Raw genomic sequence first — 19,224 nt, 5'->3', positions numbered from 1 at the left:
AAGAGTTCCTTAGATTTGAAAGAGCTGTTCAAATCAGGATCTTGTCATTAATTACGAATTCTTGTCACCAGTTTTCATGGGCTTTTCCTTGGCCCAGACTTTCTTTCAAGCATCTAGGATCTATTTAACAACCTTGTAAAAGTTAAACCAACTGAAAGACTTCAGATGCTTTACGGAGCATTTAGTGAGGTTATATAGAAGTTAGATTCTAAATTATTAGTGCTTGTAGCAAAGAGTAAAATCATCACAGTGGAATTTGTTTCTATTGCCTTTTTTTTTTTTTTTTGCTTAGATGACTATTGTGTAATTTAATCCCAAAAAAAGAACTTAGAGGGATTAGGCAAAGAATGACACCCTGAACTGTCTGCTTCAGCCAATACTTTGCACCACTGGGAACTGGGTGAAGCAATGAATGACTGTTTATCCTGACCCAAGCCCTCCCCTTTCTCCATTGGGATGGATGCTAAATGTTAGGAGAAGGCACAGTCTTATGTATGCTGGTCGTACTCACGTATGCTTCCTCTTCTATGATTTTAGCTTCCAAGGAGATTTTGAAAAGCCTTGACATACATTTTGAATTTGACTTATACTTCAGCCCTGTTCTGAGAGTAAAAAAGTTAGGAGATTTTCCCTCTGCTTGACAAAGAGGAAGTTGAGGGGCAGAAAGAGGGCATGCGAGTTGTCTGACCCCAGAGTCACCTCCTCCTTGGCCTGCTGATAATGTGAGCTGTCTTGGGGTCTTAATGGCCTGTTAGTTCTACAGCCGTTGTTACTGTGGAAGAACTTGACCTCCACAGAAAACAAGCCCCAGGGAAGTTGTGATTGGTTCACATCACATCTGTGTAGTGTTGTAGCAGGAAGTACAATTATCCTCTGCTTGCTAGCTTGGTATGCTTGAACTTATACCCTGCGCAGACAGCAATTTACACTTTAGAAAGGGGTCAGAACTAATAGGATTTTACCTTTTTGTCAAGGATGAAATTGAAACTCAAAGGAAGAAGCTTGCTTGCCACCAGTCACAGTTCTCATTAATAACAAATGCTGAAATGAGAACCCAGAACTCACAGCTGCAGACAGCCCCGCAGAGCTTTACAATCCCTGGAATCGTTAGCAATTAATGACTGTGCAATTAGACATAAAACTTGCAACCTCTTTTCACTCCACCGGAATATATTATATGGTATGCTTTTGAAACTAAAATAAGAGAGCTTGACTTAAGGAGGAATTGTATGCTCCAGTGTTATCATAAACTGTTAACCCAAGAACTTCCAAAAAGTCCAGTTATCATATGCAGGATCACAGTGTGGTGTCCTTTGAACCCTTGCAGCAGTGTAATTAGTAATTTGAGAGCCTAGAACTCAGTGGTGCTCTGGATGGACCTTCCTTGTCTATTCACCAACAATTTCAGTTACAGAATGACAGGAGTTGCCAGACAAAATACAGAACACTCAGTTACATTTGAATTTCAGATTTTATTTTTAATGAAAAATTATTCATTGTTTACCTGTAATTTGATTTCAGCCAGTGGCCTGTATTTTTATTTGCTAAGTCTGGCAACCTTTAGACTGTCTCTCCAATCAAACACATTCATTATACATTCCTTTCAGGGCATTGCTTTTGATATATAAAACATGACCTGTTTCTAAAGAAACACACATAACAGGATGCAGTTAATTTTTTTTTTCAGAATACTATTCTTAAAAATCTTTCTTTTCCGAATCCTGTGAAATAGTGTTTTTACCTCAGTGTTACAGTGTGCCATTCTTCGTGATCTGATACAAAGGATTAAAGAATGTGTTATTGTGAGTGATCTTATTTGCTTTATACCTTCTCTGGTTAAATTGGATTTTCAAATTCAACTAGATTTGTGGAGTGCTTTCTTCATGACAACTGTCAATCCTTTGGGAACTTTTGTACTCTTATGGGCCATATCATCTGGAATAGGAAACCTGGATTGGATTTCTGGCTTTGCCCCTGAGTAGTAGAGTAACTCTGAGTCGGCCATATAAGGTAGCTCCATAATTTAGAAAGTAGGATTGTTAGTGTTCGCCTCAACAAGTTTAGACAAAATGATGCTTTAAAAAAAAAAAAAATCACTCATGATTTTTCAAAATCCCCAGCATCAAGGAAAAGAATAAACAACAGAGATCCTACCATCAGCCATAAAAGCTTTCAATTACAACGACCAACTGTATTTCTTGAATCCCATCTGCTCCTTTTTACCTTTATATCATACAATTCACATAAACCCAGCAGTTTGTACATGCTAACATACACCAGTACCTCTGAACTACACTTGAGCCCCTGTGGAGGTTATTTATACCAGTACATATAATCACTATTTAATATCAGCCTAATGTCCCATTATATAAATAAATGAGCTGTGATGTTAGTCAGCTGTCTATGAGTGGCCTTGGGTTGCTGCTTATCTGTTGTTCCAGACAGTCCTAGAGTAAATACGCTTGTATCTCTTTTGACACGTATATAATCTCTCGAATGAAGGACAGATGCATTTTAAAATTTGTTTGATATTGCCTCCTTGACACCCAAAGAGGCAGTATCAATGTTTTTCTACAGCTAAGGACTTAAGAGAATAACTATGGCCCTACACTGAAAGTGTTTACTGGCTGTCCAGGGTCCTAGCCTTCCTGCTCAAATACCTAATGGTCTGCATGTTCTCTTCTGTAGAGAAATGGTCAATGCATGGTTTGCTGAGAGAGTTCACACCATCCCTGTGTGCAAGGAAGGTGCCCGAGGCCACGCTGAGTCTTGCTCCTGCCCTCCGCAGCAGAGTCCTCGGCCAGACACCAGTGCTCCTGGAACTCCAACCAGGAAAATCTCTGCCTCGGAATTCGACCGCCCCCTCAGACCCATCGTTGTCAAGGATTCTGAGGGAACTGTGAGCTTCCTTTCTGACTCAGAAAAGAAGGAACAGATGCCTCTAACCCCCCCACAGTTTGACAGTGATGAAGGGGACCAGTGCTCAAGACTCTTGGAATTAGTCAAAGATATTTCTAGTCATTTGGATGTCACAGCGTTATGTCACAAAATTTTCTTGCATATCCATGGACTCATCGCCGCTGACCGCTACTCCCTGTTCCTTGTCTGCGAGGACAGCTCCAACGACAAGTTTCTCATCAGCCGCCTCTTTGATGTTGCTGAAGGTTCAACATTGGAAGAAGCTTCAAATAACTGTATCCGTTTGGAGTGGAACAAAGGCATCGTGGGACACGTGGCCGCGTTTGGTGAGCCCCTGAACATAAAAGATGCATACGAGGTAAGCAGGGACTGGAGGCGGGTGGTGGGGAGGAGAATGTGGCTGGAACAGTGGACCGCAACTGTGAACGGAGGGGGTGTTTGAAGCACGGTGTAATAATCTTCATATGCATTTAAAAATTACATGTATGGTAGGAAGTTTTTATCTTTTAAATTCCAGAGTGTCTTCCCAAGTGGTTCAGTCAAGGATATGAGCCTGAGGGAAATCTTACTGTGTATGTTTACTTAATCACAATGTGAGATAATTTCATGGGGATTCTAAAAATGATAGGCCCCCCAAACTGTCAAAAGAACAAACCCACCTTTAATCTTTTTTTCATTCATTCCTTCATTCAATCATCTTTATTCAGTAAATCATAGTCATGCATCCCCATGTGTATCAAGATCTGATTTTCCTTCAGCCTTTCTCTTCTTTCAACTTTGTTTTTGTTTCTTTGTTTTTTAAAACAATAAACTTATGGATGTTTCTTTTTTAAAAAAAAAATGGGAACTTTTGCACTGAAACATTTCAGTGAAAAGATTTAATACTTTTACTTTTGCTACAGCTATGCAAGGACTTTGTGATTTAAAAATTACACTCTTTAACTTCATCAAATTTCTCATTTCAAATGATTCCTTTTATTATTAGATTTGTAACTGTCAAACAAAGCATTTTAATGAAATGATACTTCGTGTGTTTGTGAGGTTGTTTCTAGTTCTGTAATAGAAGAGTTGTGCTGCCTCCCAACTTTGCAAGTATCCTTTGAAGATTCCTTGTTAATTCTGGCTTGCTTTATGTAAGCTGAAGAGGCTTAATTGCTGTGTTCTCTTCTGGTGCCTGTGACAGAGTCCAGCAGAGAGAGCTTAATAAATATTGGTTGAATAAAATAATAGTCAATGCCATAGATAAATAGAATTTCTAGCAGAAATTTCTCCCTGCTGGCAAATCATTATAGATGCCAAAGAAAGTGCAGTCCAGTTCAGAGAAGCAGAAGATGACGTCCAGTCTAGGAAACTGAGAAAAGTGTCTTCCAGAGTGTAATGCTTGACACAGACTGTGGAAGGTATACAAGCTTTGCATGTAAGCGCTGGAGGTTTCAAAAACAGACAAGGAAGTTGGACCCTACATATGCAGGTGTCAGTCAATATGGACCCTGAGGAGCTATGAGAGCATGGCCAAGTGTGTCTGGGGGTGTCAGATGCCAGGAAGAGCCAGCATGACTCACAGTTAAGGGGAATAGCAATTGAAGATGTTTGAGAAGGGGACCCATAGGGTCTAAATTGTGCCTTAGAAGGATGAGTTTTTGTCTTTCTAATCATAAAATGAGTTAAGAGGAAAAATCCTGGAAGCTGGGGGGATAGATGTTCTTTCAATAATCTAAGTATGAGGAACGGAGGACCCAAAGTGCACTGTGGCCTGCAGGATCACAAGGAAGGGATGGGTTTCAGTTGAATTAGAATCTGCTCAATTGGCAGCTAACAGGAGATGGAAGAGAGAGGAAAGATGACTCAGGTTTGGAAGTAGATGATTGAATAATGATGCTGGTACAGAAGATTGAGGGCGTGCGATTCAAGATACGATAGTTCAGGTAGCTAAATCCTGAGTTACTGTTTCACCCTCTGTTCAGGACAAGCATTTGTTCAGTGTTGATTTTCTTGGGAAAACGTACCAGTGCCCATGGAGCTGCCTCCGTGACCTCTTTGAGCTCTGTAGTAACGTCACACCATATCCGACTCCAAGAGGCGTATTAAGGACACAGCTGAAGGACTGCGGCCAAATTTGCAGAATTCCCTTCCTGTCTTAGGTGACAGCTGGGTTTCCACTTTTCAATGGCACTATAGTCCCAAGTACAGTAGGACCATAAATATTCTTCAGCTCTGCTGAGAAAGCATTCGTTTGTTTGTGTGATCCTACGTGTCTCCAGGCCTGACAATTCTGAATTGCCATGGATTTTATTTAATCTACTTAACATCTTTAAAGTTTTGACAGTATATTTTTTGTTATGCAGTTAATAATGGTTTAATTCTTGTATCACATCTCAATAGCCAAGATCGTTTTACACTGCTACCGGGGTGAAGCCTAAGCTTGTGAATTCCTCACGTTGCCTCTTCATCTGTGGATCCCTGATGAGTGTTTCTAGTGGTCTTGAAAAATTACTCATGTCTAAGGTTTTGTTATAAGTTATGGGAGTTGGTCTGCGATCTGATTTATATTCCAATGTCATTTACATTGGTATTAGTAGTAGGAGGCAGTTGGCTAATGGATAAATCAGCCTCATTCACAGTTTGACATCAAAATATGACTCGTGTTTTATGAAAGTAGTTGTTATATGAAAACACCTTCTCATGTCTTCTGGTCCTATTTTAACTTTCATCTGTAGAAACATCACACAAAGAACAATATTTCTTAAAATTATTTGACCACAGAACGTTTTAAAGGTTGTCATGTCATAGTGGAAAACCAAGAGTTAGCCATGAAATATCATAATTCTCATTTTAAAGCAGAGACTTGACAAAACGTGATCTTAGAGATAAATTAATTGTAAAATACTGAATTCATTTTTAAAGCTTTGCTACAGAAAATGAAATAAAATGATGCAAATTTGGTGCTTTTCTTCTATGAGAAACTACTTAGCACCCAATACCTCCCAAGCCCTGCCTTGTCTCTATATCCAAAGGAAGTCTGAAGCCTCCCCAAGAATTCCTATGTCTTAAAGATTTATGCTGTTAAAACATCCCTCTTGTCCCATGAACTGGGATGCAAAGCTCAGACTGCTGTTCCTCCAGGGTAGGCCTTCCTTGGGTCTGTGCTTTCTAGAGAAAACACAGAGGCTCTGTAGGGAAGGGCCGCATCTCCTCGGAGTGGACCCTGGAGCCCCTGCTTCTTCCCTTCCCTTTAGTGTTTCTGCGGAGAAACAAGCTCACCTTCTCTCACTCTGCAGGTCTCTTTTTCTCCTTCAACCTTTTTTTATCGATACTTTTCCAAAGTGATTAGAACTCACTCAGGTGAACTACTAATGAGTAAGGTTATTTCCAAAATAAATTTTATAAGAGAAAAGAAAATTAGCAACTGTTTTAAGTGAGATAAACCTACTAAACTCTCCAGGTGTAATTGTGTCCCAGAGAACACATTTTAGGAACCACTCTGTCCGTGCTCATTTAATGTTCCAGTCACCTTTAGTAATGGAATCATAAAAGCATCATTTTGTGGAAGAAAATGAGCCTTCAAATTCTCAAGTCCTTTGTGTTATTTTCATCTTTTACTTTGGTTATTTTTATTTGATATGATTTGAAATTCACAGAAAATTTGCAAGACTTGCAACTATAAGAAATTTCCAGATGCCTTTCAGATTCTTTACTTGGTTTTTTTCCATTTGCTTTATCATTTCCTCTCTCTCACTCATTTTCTAAAGAATGTAAGTAGTGTGCACTTATTTTTTGAACATCATAAAAGACGTTTTATTGTGTATTTCTTAATAAGAAATACATATTTCTTAATAAGAATATTCTCTTACCTGCCTCTTGATAAAGTTAATCACAATTAGGAAGTTCTGTGTTCTTTAATGATACAGTGCTATTATCTTATCTGACACAATACTTTTAATAGTCCAATGTAAAAACTTGGTCAATTTTTGCATTAATAAGTAATGTTTACATAGTTATTAATTTTTCCTTCTGATGTAGAATCTAATCCAGAATTAGGTATTGTGCATACTTGTGTCTCTTCAGTTTCTTTTCTTTTTTGTCTTTTTCGTTTTTATCGGTACCAGGGATTGAACTCATGACTGCCTGCTTGCAAGGCAGGCGCTTATGCCACTGAGCTAAATCTCCAGCCCCTCAGTTTCTTTTCAGACTGGAACAGTGTCAGCATTTCTTCACCTTTCTTGTCTTTGGACACTTTTGGAACATATAGCCAGAATATCCTTCATAAGTCAATTTAAATGAGGCCCTTTTAGGAGGATTGTCACACAGCTTAATGTGCGTCTTGTTTGTTTTCTCAAGCAACACCAAATTCTCCAGCACCAGCTAGGTGTTCCATAATCCAATTTGATTCTGATCTGGGAGCCAACACAGACCCTGTGGGTTAAGTTTTCAATCCCGCAAGTCTGCCCAGACTTCAGACACCAATGCCAAATGGGATTTCCAGGGAACCACAGGAATTCAGAGCTCCCCACCCTTCTCACAGGAACCCCCAGGCTACTCTTCCAAGCTGACTGAGATTAAGGTGTGCCTATGGCATCACTCTGATTCAGTGGTTTGATAAAATGACTGTCAGAGCCCCGGAAGGCACTAGCTTTGCAGTTTGGACTTTGGTAGACTGTTACAGACAGCCGAATGGAAGAGATGCTCAGGATAAGACATGGGGAGCTGGGACACAGAGCTTCCTGGCTCTCCAGGACACCAGGCCCTGATAGGTTCAGCAACCCACAAATGCCCCAACCCCATTTCCATTTTTTTAAGTAGGCAGGATTGATTAAATCATTGGCCATTAGTATCTGTATTCAACCTCCAGCCTCTTCAGCTCCCCACATGTTGGTGATGGAACCAAAAGTTCTAACCCTTTACTCACAAGTTGGTAGTCCAGTCTCAGCATGAACACAGTTGTGCTTGGGGGAACCTTTTTATAGATGTCAGAATTGTCTCCTGCGTATAGAAATTCTCTAAATTTTAGAAGCTCTGTGTTAGGAACTTGTGATAAAAAGCAAATGCATTTTTCATTATGCCACAAATCTTAGTGTATCTTATCAAGGAGCACATGTGGTAAGTTTAGCCTAGTATCCATGGCATTGAATTTGATTATATTCAGTGGTACCCATTCGATCATCTCTGGTTTCCAACTCCCATAGCATCTGTGCTATCCGTCATCTGGAGTTTTAGTATAAGGAAGAGTTTTGACTTCTCAGTGTCAGTATGGGCTCATGGCTTCTATTTAATGAGTTATTATCTATTATCTTTTTTTATGTACAGATGATTTGAGATTTGCTGACTCTTTGTATCTTTGTGATACAACTGCATGGCCTTTTAAGTGATTTGTCAGTTTCTGCCTTATCAAAATGTTTGAGGTATGTCTCAGCCCTAGAATCATTCTTTTTGCCAAGGAGGCCTGATTCCTTTTAGTGGAGGGAATAATATTTAAAAACCAAGAAGAGAAACTAAACGTGCTCATTATTTCTAGTTTATGTTCATTTCTACTGGTATGAATAGTGAGAACTAAGAAAAATATATTAAGTTCCACCCATACCTATATTGTATTTCTAATCTGTGTACTTCATATCTTTGAAACATTGGATTTTTGGTGATCCCTCCAATTTCAGTGCAGTACTTCAAAGTGCATTATTTTTCTTCTTCTTTTCTCTATCTGGTGGTTACTTGTCCACAAATGAAAAATCAAGCTTCCTTATTGTTTATATATTTGCTCATGTGTTCAAGCCAAGTTCTTACTTCTTTACTGTGTAGGTACCCTTCACTGAAGATAATGAAACAGGCCTTACTTAGCACCTCAAATGAAGGTGAAAACTCCTTGCAATTTTAGTTTATCTGAAAATGACTTTATTTTGCTTTTATTTTTGAAGGCTAGTTTCACTGCATACATAAGTCTCAGTTGATGCTGGTTTAATTTTCAACATTTTGAGTCCTCCCCATTTATTTAGTTTTTTTCTTGAGAATTCAGCTCTTCTTTGTGTTGTTTTCACTTTGTATGCTTTACTCTATTATTGTTTTTACACCCAGTATGTAAGTTTAAGATTGTCATTAATTTTGAGAAACTTTTTCTCATGTATCTTTAAGTTCTCTTTGAGTCTCTTTGAGACTTCAGTTACATACTTTATACAGTAAACCAATCAGCATTGCCCAAGTAAGTGCCAGACTGATAACGTTTCATGTTTTCTGTCCTCTTCGTAGTCTTTTGTCTTTTGTTGATCTGTATTCACTGATCCCTTCCTCTTTGACTATTTTCAATCTGCTGTTACATTTCTGAATGAACTTTTCGTTTAATACATTATATTGCATAATTTTCATTTAGCCGTTTTAATCATTTTTCTTTGCAGAGATTTACATGTTTATTATTGCCAGATTTTCCTTTATGTCCTTAAAGACATTTGTTATAGTGCCTTTAAAGTCCGTGTCTGAGGATGCCAGCATGCCAACCACCCGGGGGTCATTTTCCATTTATTACTTTTCCTCTTCACTATTAGTTGCATTTTCCTGTTTCTTCACATATATAGCAATTTTTTATTGTATATAAGACATGATGTGTATTTTACTGTGGAATGAGATTTTTTTGGCTGGCAGTAGTATTACTGGTAAATCCTCCTAATCCTCTGAGGCTTGGTCTTATGTTATGGTGGATGTATTTCAATTTAAAAGTCTTAGGAGTATCCTCACCTGTCAGGTGTATTCCTTACTCCTCAAAAATGGCCTTTTCTGTGTCAGTTGGAATGTCTGACGGGCTTAGTGAATTCTCCCTACCTGGTGTCCTTAGTGAGCTTTCAGAATTCAGCAGCTGAGTTTTGCTAATCCTCTCAGCTTTTGACGTGTGCATATCCAAAGCAAGCAGCCTCTCGGTCCTCTGTAGCCCTCTCTTACCATGTCTCCTTTGACCCCTCTAACTTAACTTTTCTGTGCTGGTTTACAAATTCCAGCCACTTCAGAAGTTGGACCTTCCTTCAGTTCTGTTTGAAAGTGTTGCTCTATTTGAGTGGCACTTGCCTTTTCCAAAACAGAAAGTATCCAATCAAGGCAGAAAGCCACAGCGCCCAGCGTAATCATGTGTCTTTCCCCTCGTTTTGCCTGTGGCTGTGTTTAGACTTCCTGTTGTCTGCTGAGAGAGGTAAGTCCAGTACCAGTTACTTTGTGATGGGCAGTGATAGCCAGTGCTTGTGTAAGCAGTGAAAGGAATAATTGCAGTAACAACAGGGCTCTGGGTTTTCTTTGGTGTCTGTCAGACATGGAATGTCGCGAAGTCTCTGGGCTGCCTCACTGCCTTTGCACTGAGGACACTGTGAAAGACAGCACTGAGGTGGCCACTCCGCTCAAAGACGTCTGCAGGGCACATTCATTCCCACTCATTTCAGTGAAGAGACACATCCAGGGTTGCTGCTGATTTTAATCTAATAACTGATACCCCAAAAGCTGTAAAGTCCTAATTTCCATCAAATTACTGCTTTAATTAGCTAGTTGAATTAAACTCTCTTCTTTATAAACTGGTCTTGTAATTCTAGTATTTGTTAGTAAAATAATTTCAGAAAGTGTATTTTTATTTGCATTTTAACTTACAAAATAATTCACTATTTGATAATCATTTTTCATGGCTTTAATGTATCAGTTGTCAGTATTGTCTATTTTTCCTTAGAATCCGTGCAATCTAAAGATAAAATGCCTAAATGTTTAAAGGTAAAAACAATAACTGTTTTACTAGAAACACTTAGCTACAGCCTTCTGTGTATCTCAATCAATATAAACTTGAGCATGTTTGCAGAAAAGGAAAAAGTACTGTAATATGTGTAACCTAAAATATTTATACTGATTTTCCATTATTTTATAACTTTCTTCCTGAAAATATCTTTAAAGCCAAGGCCCTCTCAAGGGAAAATTGGCCTCATTTCTGACCTCTTTTGATGGAATCTAATGTAATCACCTACTTCATTCACAGCTTTGGCTTTGCATGACTTTAAACTAATTTAGGGAAAAAATAGAAATGACCTTCAGAGATGACGATTTTCCAGTGTGGATATTCCACATTCTCTGAAGGGAATTCCAAATGCAGAATTTTTGGAGCAACGAAGCTATTATTAGATTGAGTGTGTAAGTTCCCAAGGCTATTGCTTTGAACAGAGCAACACTCATTGAGATGTTTATGTTCTGGAATGTCTGTTTCTATTCCAATCTTATACCATGTATTGTGTCTGTTGTTGAAAAATTTTGCTTTACATTATACTGTAATAAGCTGAAATGATCACTTTTGATAACCATGGTATTGTTTGTTAATGAATTCCCTCATTCATTTCAACAAAAACTAAGTATTGGGGATATAACCATGAATTTTAAAAAACTCATAGGGTTTACAGCCTAATTTTAGATCTTTGTAAAGTGTATTTGAAAATTGCCTTATGCCGTTCTGTAATGAACATTTAGAACTTTTTACCTTTCAAAAGTCCTTTGTGATTCTTTGTTATCTGCGTTACAAAAACAAACAACAAACAAACAAAGAGAGATTCAAAAGATTAAGGAATTCCTGACAAACTAAGTCCATACTGTTTTTTTACGCATACAAAAATAATTCTTATGAAAACCTGAGATACTATTTATAATACAGAATACTGAGGAAGTACAAAAACAATTACGAAGAAAGCCATTTAGGGGAAAGGTGTTTTGGAGGGGATAGCTTTTTAGAAAAAGATTTTAGAAGAGGTGGTTTTCTGTGGATGACACAGTAAAATCAGGCAGTGAGACAGATGGGGACAGACTAATTGTACCACAAAATCTGAGAGGTGCTACTTCCCATAAATTATCTGACTTTCTAATTAGTTAATATTTTGAATGTCTTTTATTTTTAATACTTGTTCAAGTCTAGTTTTGGAATTTTTGTTTGTTTCTCAAACATAGCTGCTAAGAACCCTAGATGTATCTTCATCAAAGATGATATGTACTTCTACGATTTGATGCCATTCATAATGCTAAAATTGATACTCAGAGTAATAGTGTAAGTCAAAGGTTACATTTCTGGAATCTAATAAATTACAAAGATTGAATTGATCTTTGTGCAAGTCAGTCATTAAATTAAATTTCTTTTTGTTACTAGGATCCTCGGTTCAATGCAGAGGTTGACCAAATTACAGGTTACAAGACCCAGAGTATTCTTTGTATGCCAATTAAGAATCACAGGGAAGAGGTAAGCCAATTTTTTATTTTATGAAAGGTCATTTGGAAATATTGTTTTCTTTCTGAGGAAAAAATTGTTTTTACTTTGCACATAATGTGAAATAATGCTACAATGATGAGTTGGCTTTTAAATTAGCATATAAATTACTTAAATACGCTGCTTAATGTTTTTATTTACTTTATAGGGTTGAACACTGATAGAGACTTTACTGTATTCTTTGTTTTAGAATAAACTTCATACATCATTTCCTACCCGTTTCCTAGTGCCTTACTCTTTTAAGATATATAATTATGGCTGTGATTAGAATCAGTTAATTTCATGTTATGTTTTAAGCATCTGACTCACATTCATTTCATAAATGGTCAACCAGTTGTAATGATCGTCCCTTGATTCCTTTGCATTCAAATTAAGATTTTGAAGAACAGAAATTAAAGCTAATTGGAAGCCAAGGCAGAAGGATCTCAAGTTTGAGCCCCGCCTGTAATTTAGTGACTTACTGAGACCCTCTCTCAAAAAAAATAAATAAATAAAAAGGACTGGCTGTGTAGGTCAATGTGAAGGCTCAGGGTTCAGTCCTCAACACTGGCAAACAAACATAAATACCACGTGGGTTTGCTTGTATGAGAAACTCAACAACAGGGAAGATGGGAGACCAAAAAAAGGGAGAACAGAAGCATAGGGTGGGGGAAAGTCAGTATAGTTAAAAAGTGCAATGTGCATAGGTACCAGATCCCTAATATGAATGTATCATAAACAGAATGTATCATTCTGTATCATAAACATAGGCAACCATAAAAAATCTTACAGGAAATTACAGCTAATTCTAATTGTGTAAGTTTCCGTGTGGAACTGTAACAAGAAAATTAAAATATCTTCATTCATAATTTCACCTAACCAGAAGACTTAGATTCTGCTCGGACTGAGATACTTCTTCATTTTACACGTATTTCAAATAAAATGGTGAATAAATTACTAGTTAAACTGAGTGAACCATGCATTCTCCATCCTGACTGCACAACATAACCGGCTGGGGAATTCTAATACATTACAAATTGTATTAGGGCTCTCCAGGGAAACAGATTTCGGAGGATGCATCTAGACATATGAGGGCATTTACTGTGGGAATTGGTCATACGATTTTCTGTCTTAAAGCTGAGGAGCCAGGAAGTTGGGCGGTGGAATTTGTTTCAAGTCCTCAGATCTGAGAAACTGGGGAGCTGCTGCTGTGAGTCCCAGTGTCCAGAGACCCAAGATCAGGGCTGTGATGAGCGGGGTGGGAGAAGATGGACAGCCCCACTCCAAAAAACGGGGGGCTTCTCTTCTCTTCTTCTGCCTTTTTGTTCTATCGTGGCCCTGATTGACTGGATGAGTGGATAATGCCCACCCATTGAGGGTCTTTCATCCTTTCTGCTGGTTCAGACACTGTTTCTTTCTTGTACCAGCCTCACAGATACACCCTGAAATAACATTTTCCATGTATTTAGATATCCCAGCCAAGCTGGCACTAAAATTAAGCATCATTGCTAATTAATTTAGAATATCTAAGGATAGGATCAGAGTGCTGTTGTATAGTTAAAGCTTCCCATGTAAGTATAAGGTATAATGAAGGTTTAGGGAAAGCAAATAGATTGTAAGGTTTATAGTTCTTAGCCATAACTGCACACTAGAATCACCTGGTATTGTTTAATATATAATTTAAAAATTATATATCCAGGCTCAACCTTGAATCACGATTTCTGGAGTTGGATCCCAGGCTCAGTGTTGCCTGAAGTTCCCAAGTGGTTATGATAATTTATGCCCAAAGGTCGAGAACTGCTTCTGGTTGTATTAGAAATGCAGATGGTCTCCAGCTTACAACAGTTTGAGGTGGTTTTTAGTTTTGTTTTTTTTTTTTCTTTTTTTAAGGGAGGTGCAAGAGCAATACACCAGCAGTAGACAGTCTATTTTGAATTTCTGAGTCTTGATCTTTGTCTAGGCTAGAGATATGCGGTGGATATCCTGCTCTTGTGATGCGGGGTGGCAGCAATATCCTAACGCCCTCAGAGCCACGCCTGTTGTCTTACAGGGAACTGTTTGCCAAGTGAGGCTGTTTGTAGATTAAATGTATGCATTTTCAATTTAGGATGTTTTCAGTATTTGCTGGGTTTATTGGGGGTAACATCCCGTCATAAGTCTGTACTGGATTTATATTTTGACATCCTTTTGTACTTTTTCCATTCACTCTGCTACCAGATTCCATTAATTTATTTTCCGTTTCAGTGCCTTTCTTTTCATTTGCTCTCCCTGTATCATAATTCAGATCTTGAGCCAATGCCTGAGCTTTTCACATGTTCTTGTAAGGGGTTCTAGACTTGCAGGCAGTTTCTGTTCAGTGCACCTTGCATACCCCTGTACTGGGAATTTTCCTAAAACACTGAATCAGTGCTTCTAAAATCTTAAAGTGCATAGGAATCACCAGGGGTCTTATTCAAATGCAGGTTGTGAATTCAATAAGTATAAAGGGAACATGAGATTCTTTTCTAACAAGTACTAAATTGACGATGGCCGGATCTACAGATCACACCATACTCAACCCAATTCCAGCTGCCTCCCACTGCATCTCATTCCTCTGTGGCTCAGAATTATCATGGTAAAATGCTGTGTTCCTTGCTTTGCCAACAGAGAGGAATTACAGAGACATTCTGAAATTCTATAGATATAAGCCATGATCAAAATATACAGTAAATGTTTATGTTTTTAAAATGTATTACAGTAAAAGATGTGTTGCCATTTTCCCCCCTCCAAAATATTACCTTTTACTTTAAATACACTTGTCCCATCATTCTTATCATTTTCTGGAACAGTTCTTGAAGTCCTCTTTCATGAGTGTCTTTATAGTATGTGCTCGAAATTATAGAGAAGGCTCGCCCAAGTGCCCTCCAACAGAAAGGCAGGTTCATATAAAAACATTATGGTGTTCCCCATCCACCTTATTCCCCAGATCTTGCACCATACGACTTCTGGCTCTTCCCCTAAATCAAGGTGACCAGGAAAGGTAAATGGTTTGAATCGTTCGAGGATGTTGAAGTAGACATGACATTGCAACTAGAGACATTTATGATTAATAGCAAATGTGTCTTTTACTGTAATTTACTCACTGCATGAGGACAGTTCATAAGTGCACAGTGGATGAACTTTGATAAATGTGTGTATGTCATGTGACCCCACTACAGTCAAGACTCAGAACCTTTCTGTCCTCAGATCACCCCCCAACCCTCTTGCTTTGTCTCCTCCTCTTCCTCCCTCCACTCTCAGACCCTGACAATCACTGATTGGCCTTTGTGACTATTTTTTGGGTTTTTTTGAGAATGCTATAAAGGTGGACTCATGAAGTTCGTGGTCTTTGTATCTAATCTTTCACTTGGCGTAATGATTTTGAGACTCACCCACATTGCTGTGTGTATCATCAGTTCCCCTTTTTATTACTAAATGATTTATTTCATGGTATGGAGATATGCCACAGTGGTTTATTCACATAGCAGCTGACAGATATTTGGGGTTTTCTAATTTCTCTCTGTCAATGTCTATGTGTAAAGTTTTGTATGAAATTGTGTTTTCATTTCTGTTGGGTAAATGTATAATATGGGAATTGCTAGGTTGTATGGCTGATACATGTTTAATCTTCTGATAAGTTTTCAAACTCACATCTAAAGTGGCTATTCTGTATTACATTCTTACGAGCAAAGTAGGAGAGATCAAGTTGCTTAACATCCGTAATGCTAGCCACTTTAGTGAGGGAGACTTGAATTTGATTACTTAAATACAGATCTGATTACAGTGAGCTCCGCTGCAGGTACCCAGGAGTCCAAAGTTCTGCTCAGAGTTTGTTGAGCTCCTGAGCTTTCTGTGTCCTTCCCTGTGCCTTTGTACCCTTTCTAACTACCCGACAACTTGGTAAGAAGTTTGGGTTCTTCACTGATTTCCGAAATAGTTTACTCACACCAAGTATTCCAAGAGATTAAGAAAAAAATGTCCCTTCGTGACTTCACTGGAGACTGAGCCCCTTTCATCAAGAGAGGCTTTCCAAACCCAGCTTTTTAAATGTATCGCTGACCTTCTCTATTCTCTTGCTGCTTCTTTTCCCAGCTTTGCGTGGCCCAGTTTGAAATTATTTCCTGTGAGAATTACTTCTTCAAAAGAAAGGAATAAAGAGAAGCAGAAAAGTACATAGACTCTCGGTGCAGCAATTGTAGTATAAAAAAGTAACTTGGCTGAGCCAGAATCAAGGCCAGTAATAAGATACAGTATATGACTTCCAGGATTATCTCTAAATTTATAGCTATGTAAACATGCTCGGGTCACCATTTGTATGTGCATACAACTCTCTCTCTCATGGAAGTTTCGAAATCAAAATGTGGAGTCCCAGTTTGACTTTTGGGAGTAATTGTGATGATTGTTTGCTCCGGGCTTGAATCCCGTTTCACCACTTCCTTGATGACTAACCAGGATGGAACTGGTTAAGCTCTTTGAGTTCACTTTCTTCCTCTGCAGAAGGCGGGTAATGAAAGGGCTTGTTGGGAAGATTGAACTCATTCATGAGTACGAAACGCCTGTCAGAATTCCTGGCACACTGGATGGCATCAGTAAATTCCCTATAGTATTTTTTAAGAAGAGACAGAACTAGCAGATCTTCTAAAAAAGACAATGAACATGAAAAGTTGTGCAAAGGTGTTTTTAGTTATAGTATAATCAACCAGCTGGGAACAAATGGTAACCCTCACAGCCCCTGAGTATCGAGTCTTTCTACTTATTATCCTCTAACAAATGTTAAATTCTTTTTAAAAATGCTTTTCACTGCTTTTTCTCATGAGTGAAGTTAAATGCAGCTGGCATTTTTGTCTTTGTGTAAATTCGACTATATTGAGTAAGCCAACACCCCTTCCAGCTACTTACCTGGGAACATAAAGAGAACTTTGGTTAAGAATTACTGTTTACTGAATGTTTCCAGAACACCCTGATACCTTTTAGTGACACAGGTTTCCCAACACAGGACATCCAGCTTTGAAAAGCTGTTTGAATGGAGTAGATATGTATTGAATACTAAATTGGGACCTGTTATATAGACCAGAAAATTCAGAAAGATTTTTAAGATTCACTGAAATATCTAAGCTTTGTATTTGCTGCTACTTGTGAAATAATTCAGCTAATTTTTTTCACAGATTCTGTCATACACTTAAGTGTAATATGTATAGCAGCATTGTGTCAAAGTAGGGATCATAATTCTTCCTAAACGTCTATGAGAGTGGATTTTTGGGGAAAACATCATAGAGGCTGAGTTTTTGTAATCTTCTCCCTCCCCCAGTCTGAGAGGGTCAGATTAATGGGCAACTTGGAAAAACAAAAACAAAGCTAGAAAAGCTTAGGGAGGCTAAAATAATTTATTTTGAAAAGGTCAAAGAGCTCCTAGCTAGAGGAAATGACTAAAGGCAAAATGAAATACTGGTCAAGGAAGAGAAGAGAACCAGTCCAACCATGTGTGAGAGAGTGGCTGGGGGGATGTGGACTGGAACTTTGAACATCACTTTGGAAATAACTGCTTTATGTGTGGAAAACAGTTACTGTGGTGTTTACTGAACAAGTGCTGTAGAAAGCATTCTAAAGACCTTGCAGATACTAACCCATTTCGTCTTCATCACAACCATAGAGGAAGGTCATTATCTTATTGCCACTGAAACTTGCTCAACGTCCCATGACTAAACACTGACAAAGTTGACATTCAAATCTAAGCAGTTGAACTACAAGGTCATAATACAGAGAAGAGGCTTTTAAAAGGTTCTGCCAGACATGATGGCCGTGCTTTTCTCCCCTTTAAATGACTGTCGCTTTGGCAGGGAGGGAGTAAAGTGGCTGATGTGTGGCTGGCTTCTGGTGGCTCCTCACAGCTGAGCCTCCTCTGCAGACTCTTTTCAAAAGTGCCTTAAGAGGAATCATGAGAAAATTTTTACCAGGGACAGAAGAGTTACAGGAACATGTTTTATATTAATCTGGGCCAGTGTACTCCAGTATAGAACTCTGATTCCCACATAAAGCATAGTAAACCAGTAGCAGACAGTATGTGGATTTTTAGAACTTCTGTTAAATGTCTCTCAGACCTAAGGACTCGGACCAGTTTATATCTTCGTCACGTATACTCATTATTTCTATAACCCGACAGAATTCTTCTATGTTTAGTAAAGAAGTACAGGGAAATTCAACTCTTTTTGTCTAGCTCGAATGACCTATTTCTGAAATACTGCCCTCCCCTGAAGTATTGCTTGTTGTGACATGATAGAGATGAGTGTTCCTTTTTTATTTATAGGCACTGCAGCAATGTAACCAACCCTAGATATAACTCTTACTCAGAAACCTGTTTGTCACTCGGGCCTACTGATTTTTTTCTCTGTAGACCATTCTGGGAGAAGCATTAGGAGGCAGAAATCAGACATAATTAAATAATGCAAGTTCTGATTTCTTTGGTCTGAGCTGGAGCTTATATCCAACAGTGACTTTCAGTTGAGGCTGAAACACTGGTTGAATATCAACTCCAGTTGTGAAGTAGAAGTCCAATTTGGAATCAGAGCTCTCTTCTCATTTTTATTATATCATTTTTTATCTGGTCATATTGCATGATGTACTTGCCTTCCTTGATATAAATTATCATAATAGTTACAGTGGAGGATTTATGATAAATTCTTCACAACAGTGATGGTGGATCATGTTAGCTCAATACCTAGTTAAGTGTATCTTCTTTTTAAGAAAAATCTGAAAATAAGTTTAGAAGTATCAGCTAATGTTTATGAGAATTATATGAAATACTTTAATGAATCAAAGCCATTTAATGCTTCCCAAAAAGTCACAAAATAAGATATGATGGGATGTATAATTCCAACTGCAAAATTTATGAAACTATATGTTGTCTAAAGTTTAAGGCTTATGGCTTTATCTCTTCACTTAAAAATAAACCTATTTACTTTCCTCTACTTGTTTGACAAGTAATTCTTGAATCATTGAAATATGTAGAGCACTGGTCTAGGCAATAAAGGCATTTTTTAAAAAGTGAAGCCAGGAAG

The 19,224-nt window shown here is 38.1% G+C and overlaps 1 protein-coding gene across 4 annotated transcripts in view; it reads left to right on the top strand.

Moving 5' to 3' along the window:
- The window catches only part of Pde5a (phosphodiesterase 5A), a 116,167-nt gene that overhangs the window by 10,848 nt on the left and 86,095 nt on the right, over positions 1-19,224 (top strand). For all 4 annotated transcript variants that reach the window (XM_003476854.5, XM_063260712.1, XM_063260714.1 and 1 more), the window contains exons 2-3: positions 2,689-3,277; positions 12,056-12,145. In XM_003476854.5, coding sequence (XP_003476902.2) covers positions 2,689-3,277; positions 12,056-12,145 — 679 coding nt within the window. The remainder of the gene's footprint in view (positions 1-2,688; positions 3,278-12,055; positions 12,146-19,224) is intronic.

This window comes from Cavia porcellus, unplaced genomic scaffold (assembly GCF_034190915.1).
Source record: "Cavia porcellus strain 051 isolate PalLab524CR breed Dunkin Hartley unplaced genomic scaffold, mCavPor4.1 scaffold_14, whole genome shotgun sequence".
NCBI classification, from domain to species: Eukaryota; Metazoa; Chordata; class Mammalia; order Rodentia; family Caviidae; genus Cavia; species Cavia porcellus.
This window is presented reverse-complemented; position numbering and strand designations above follow the sequence as displayed.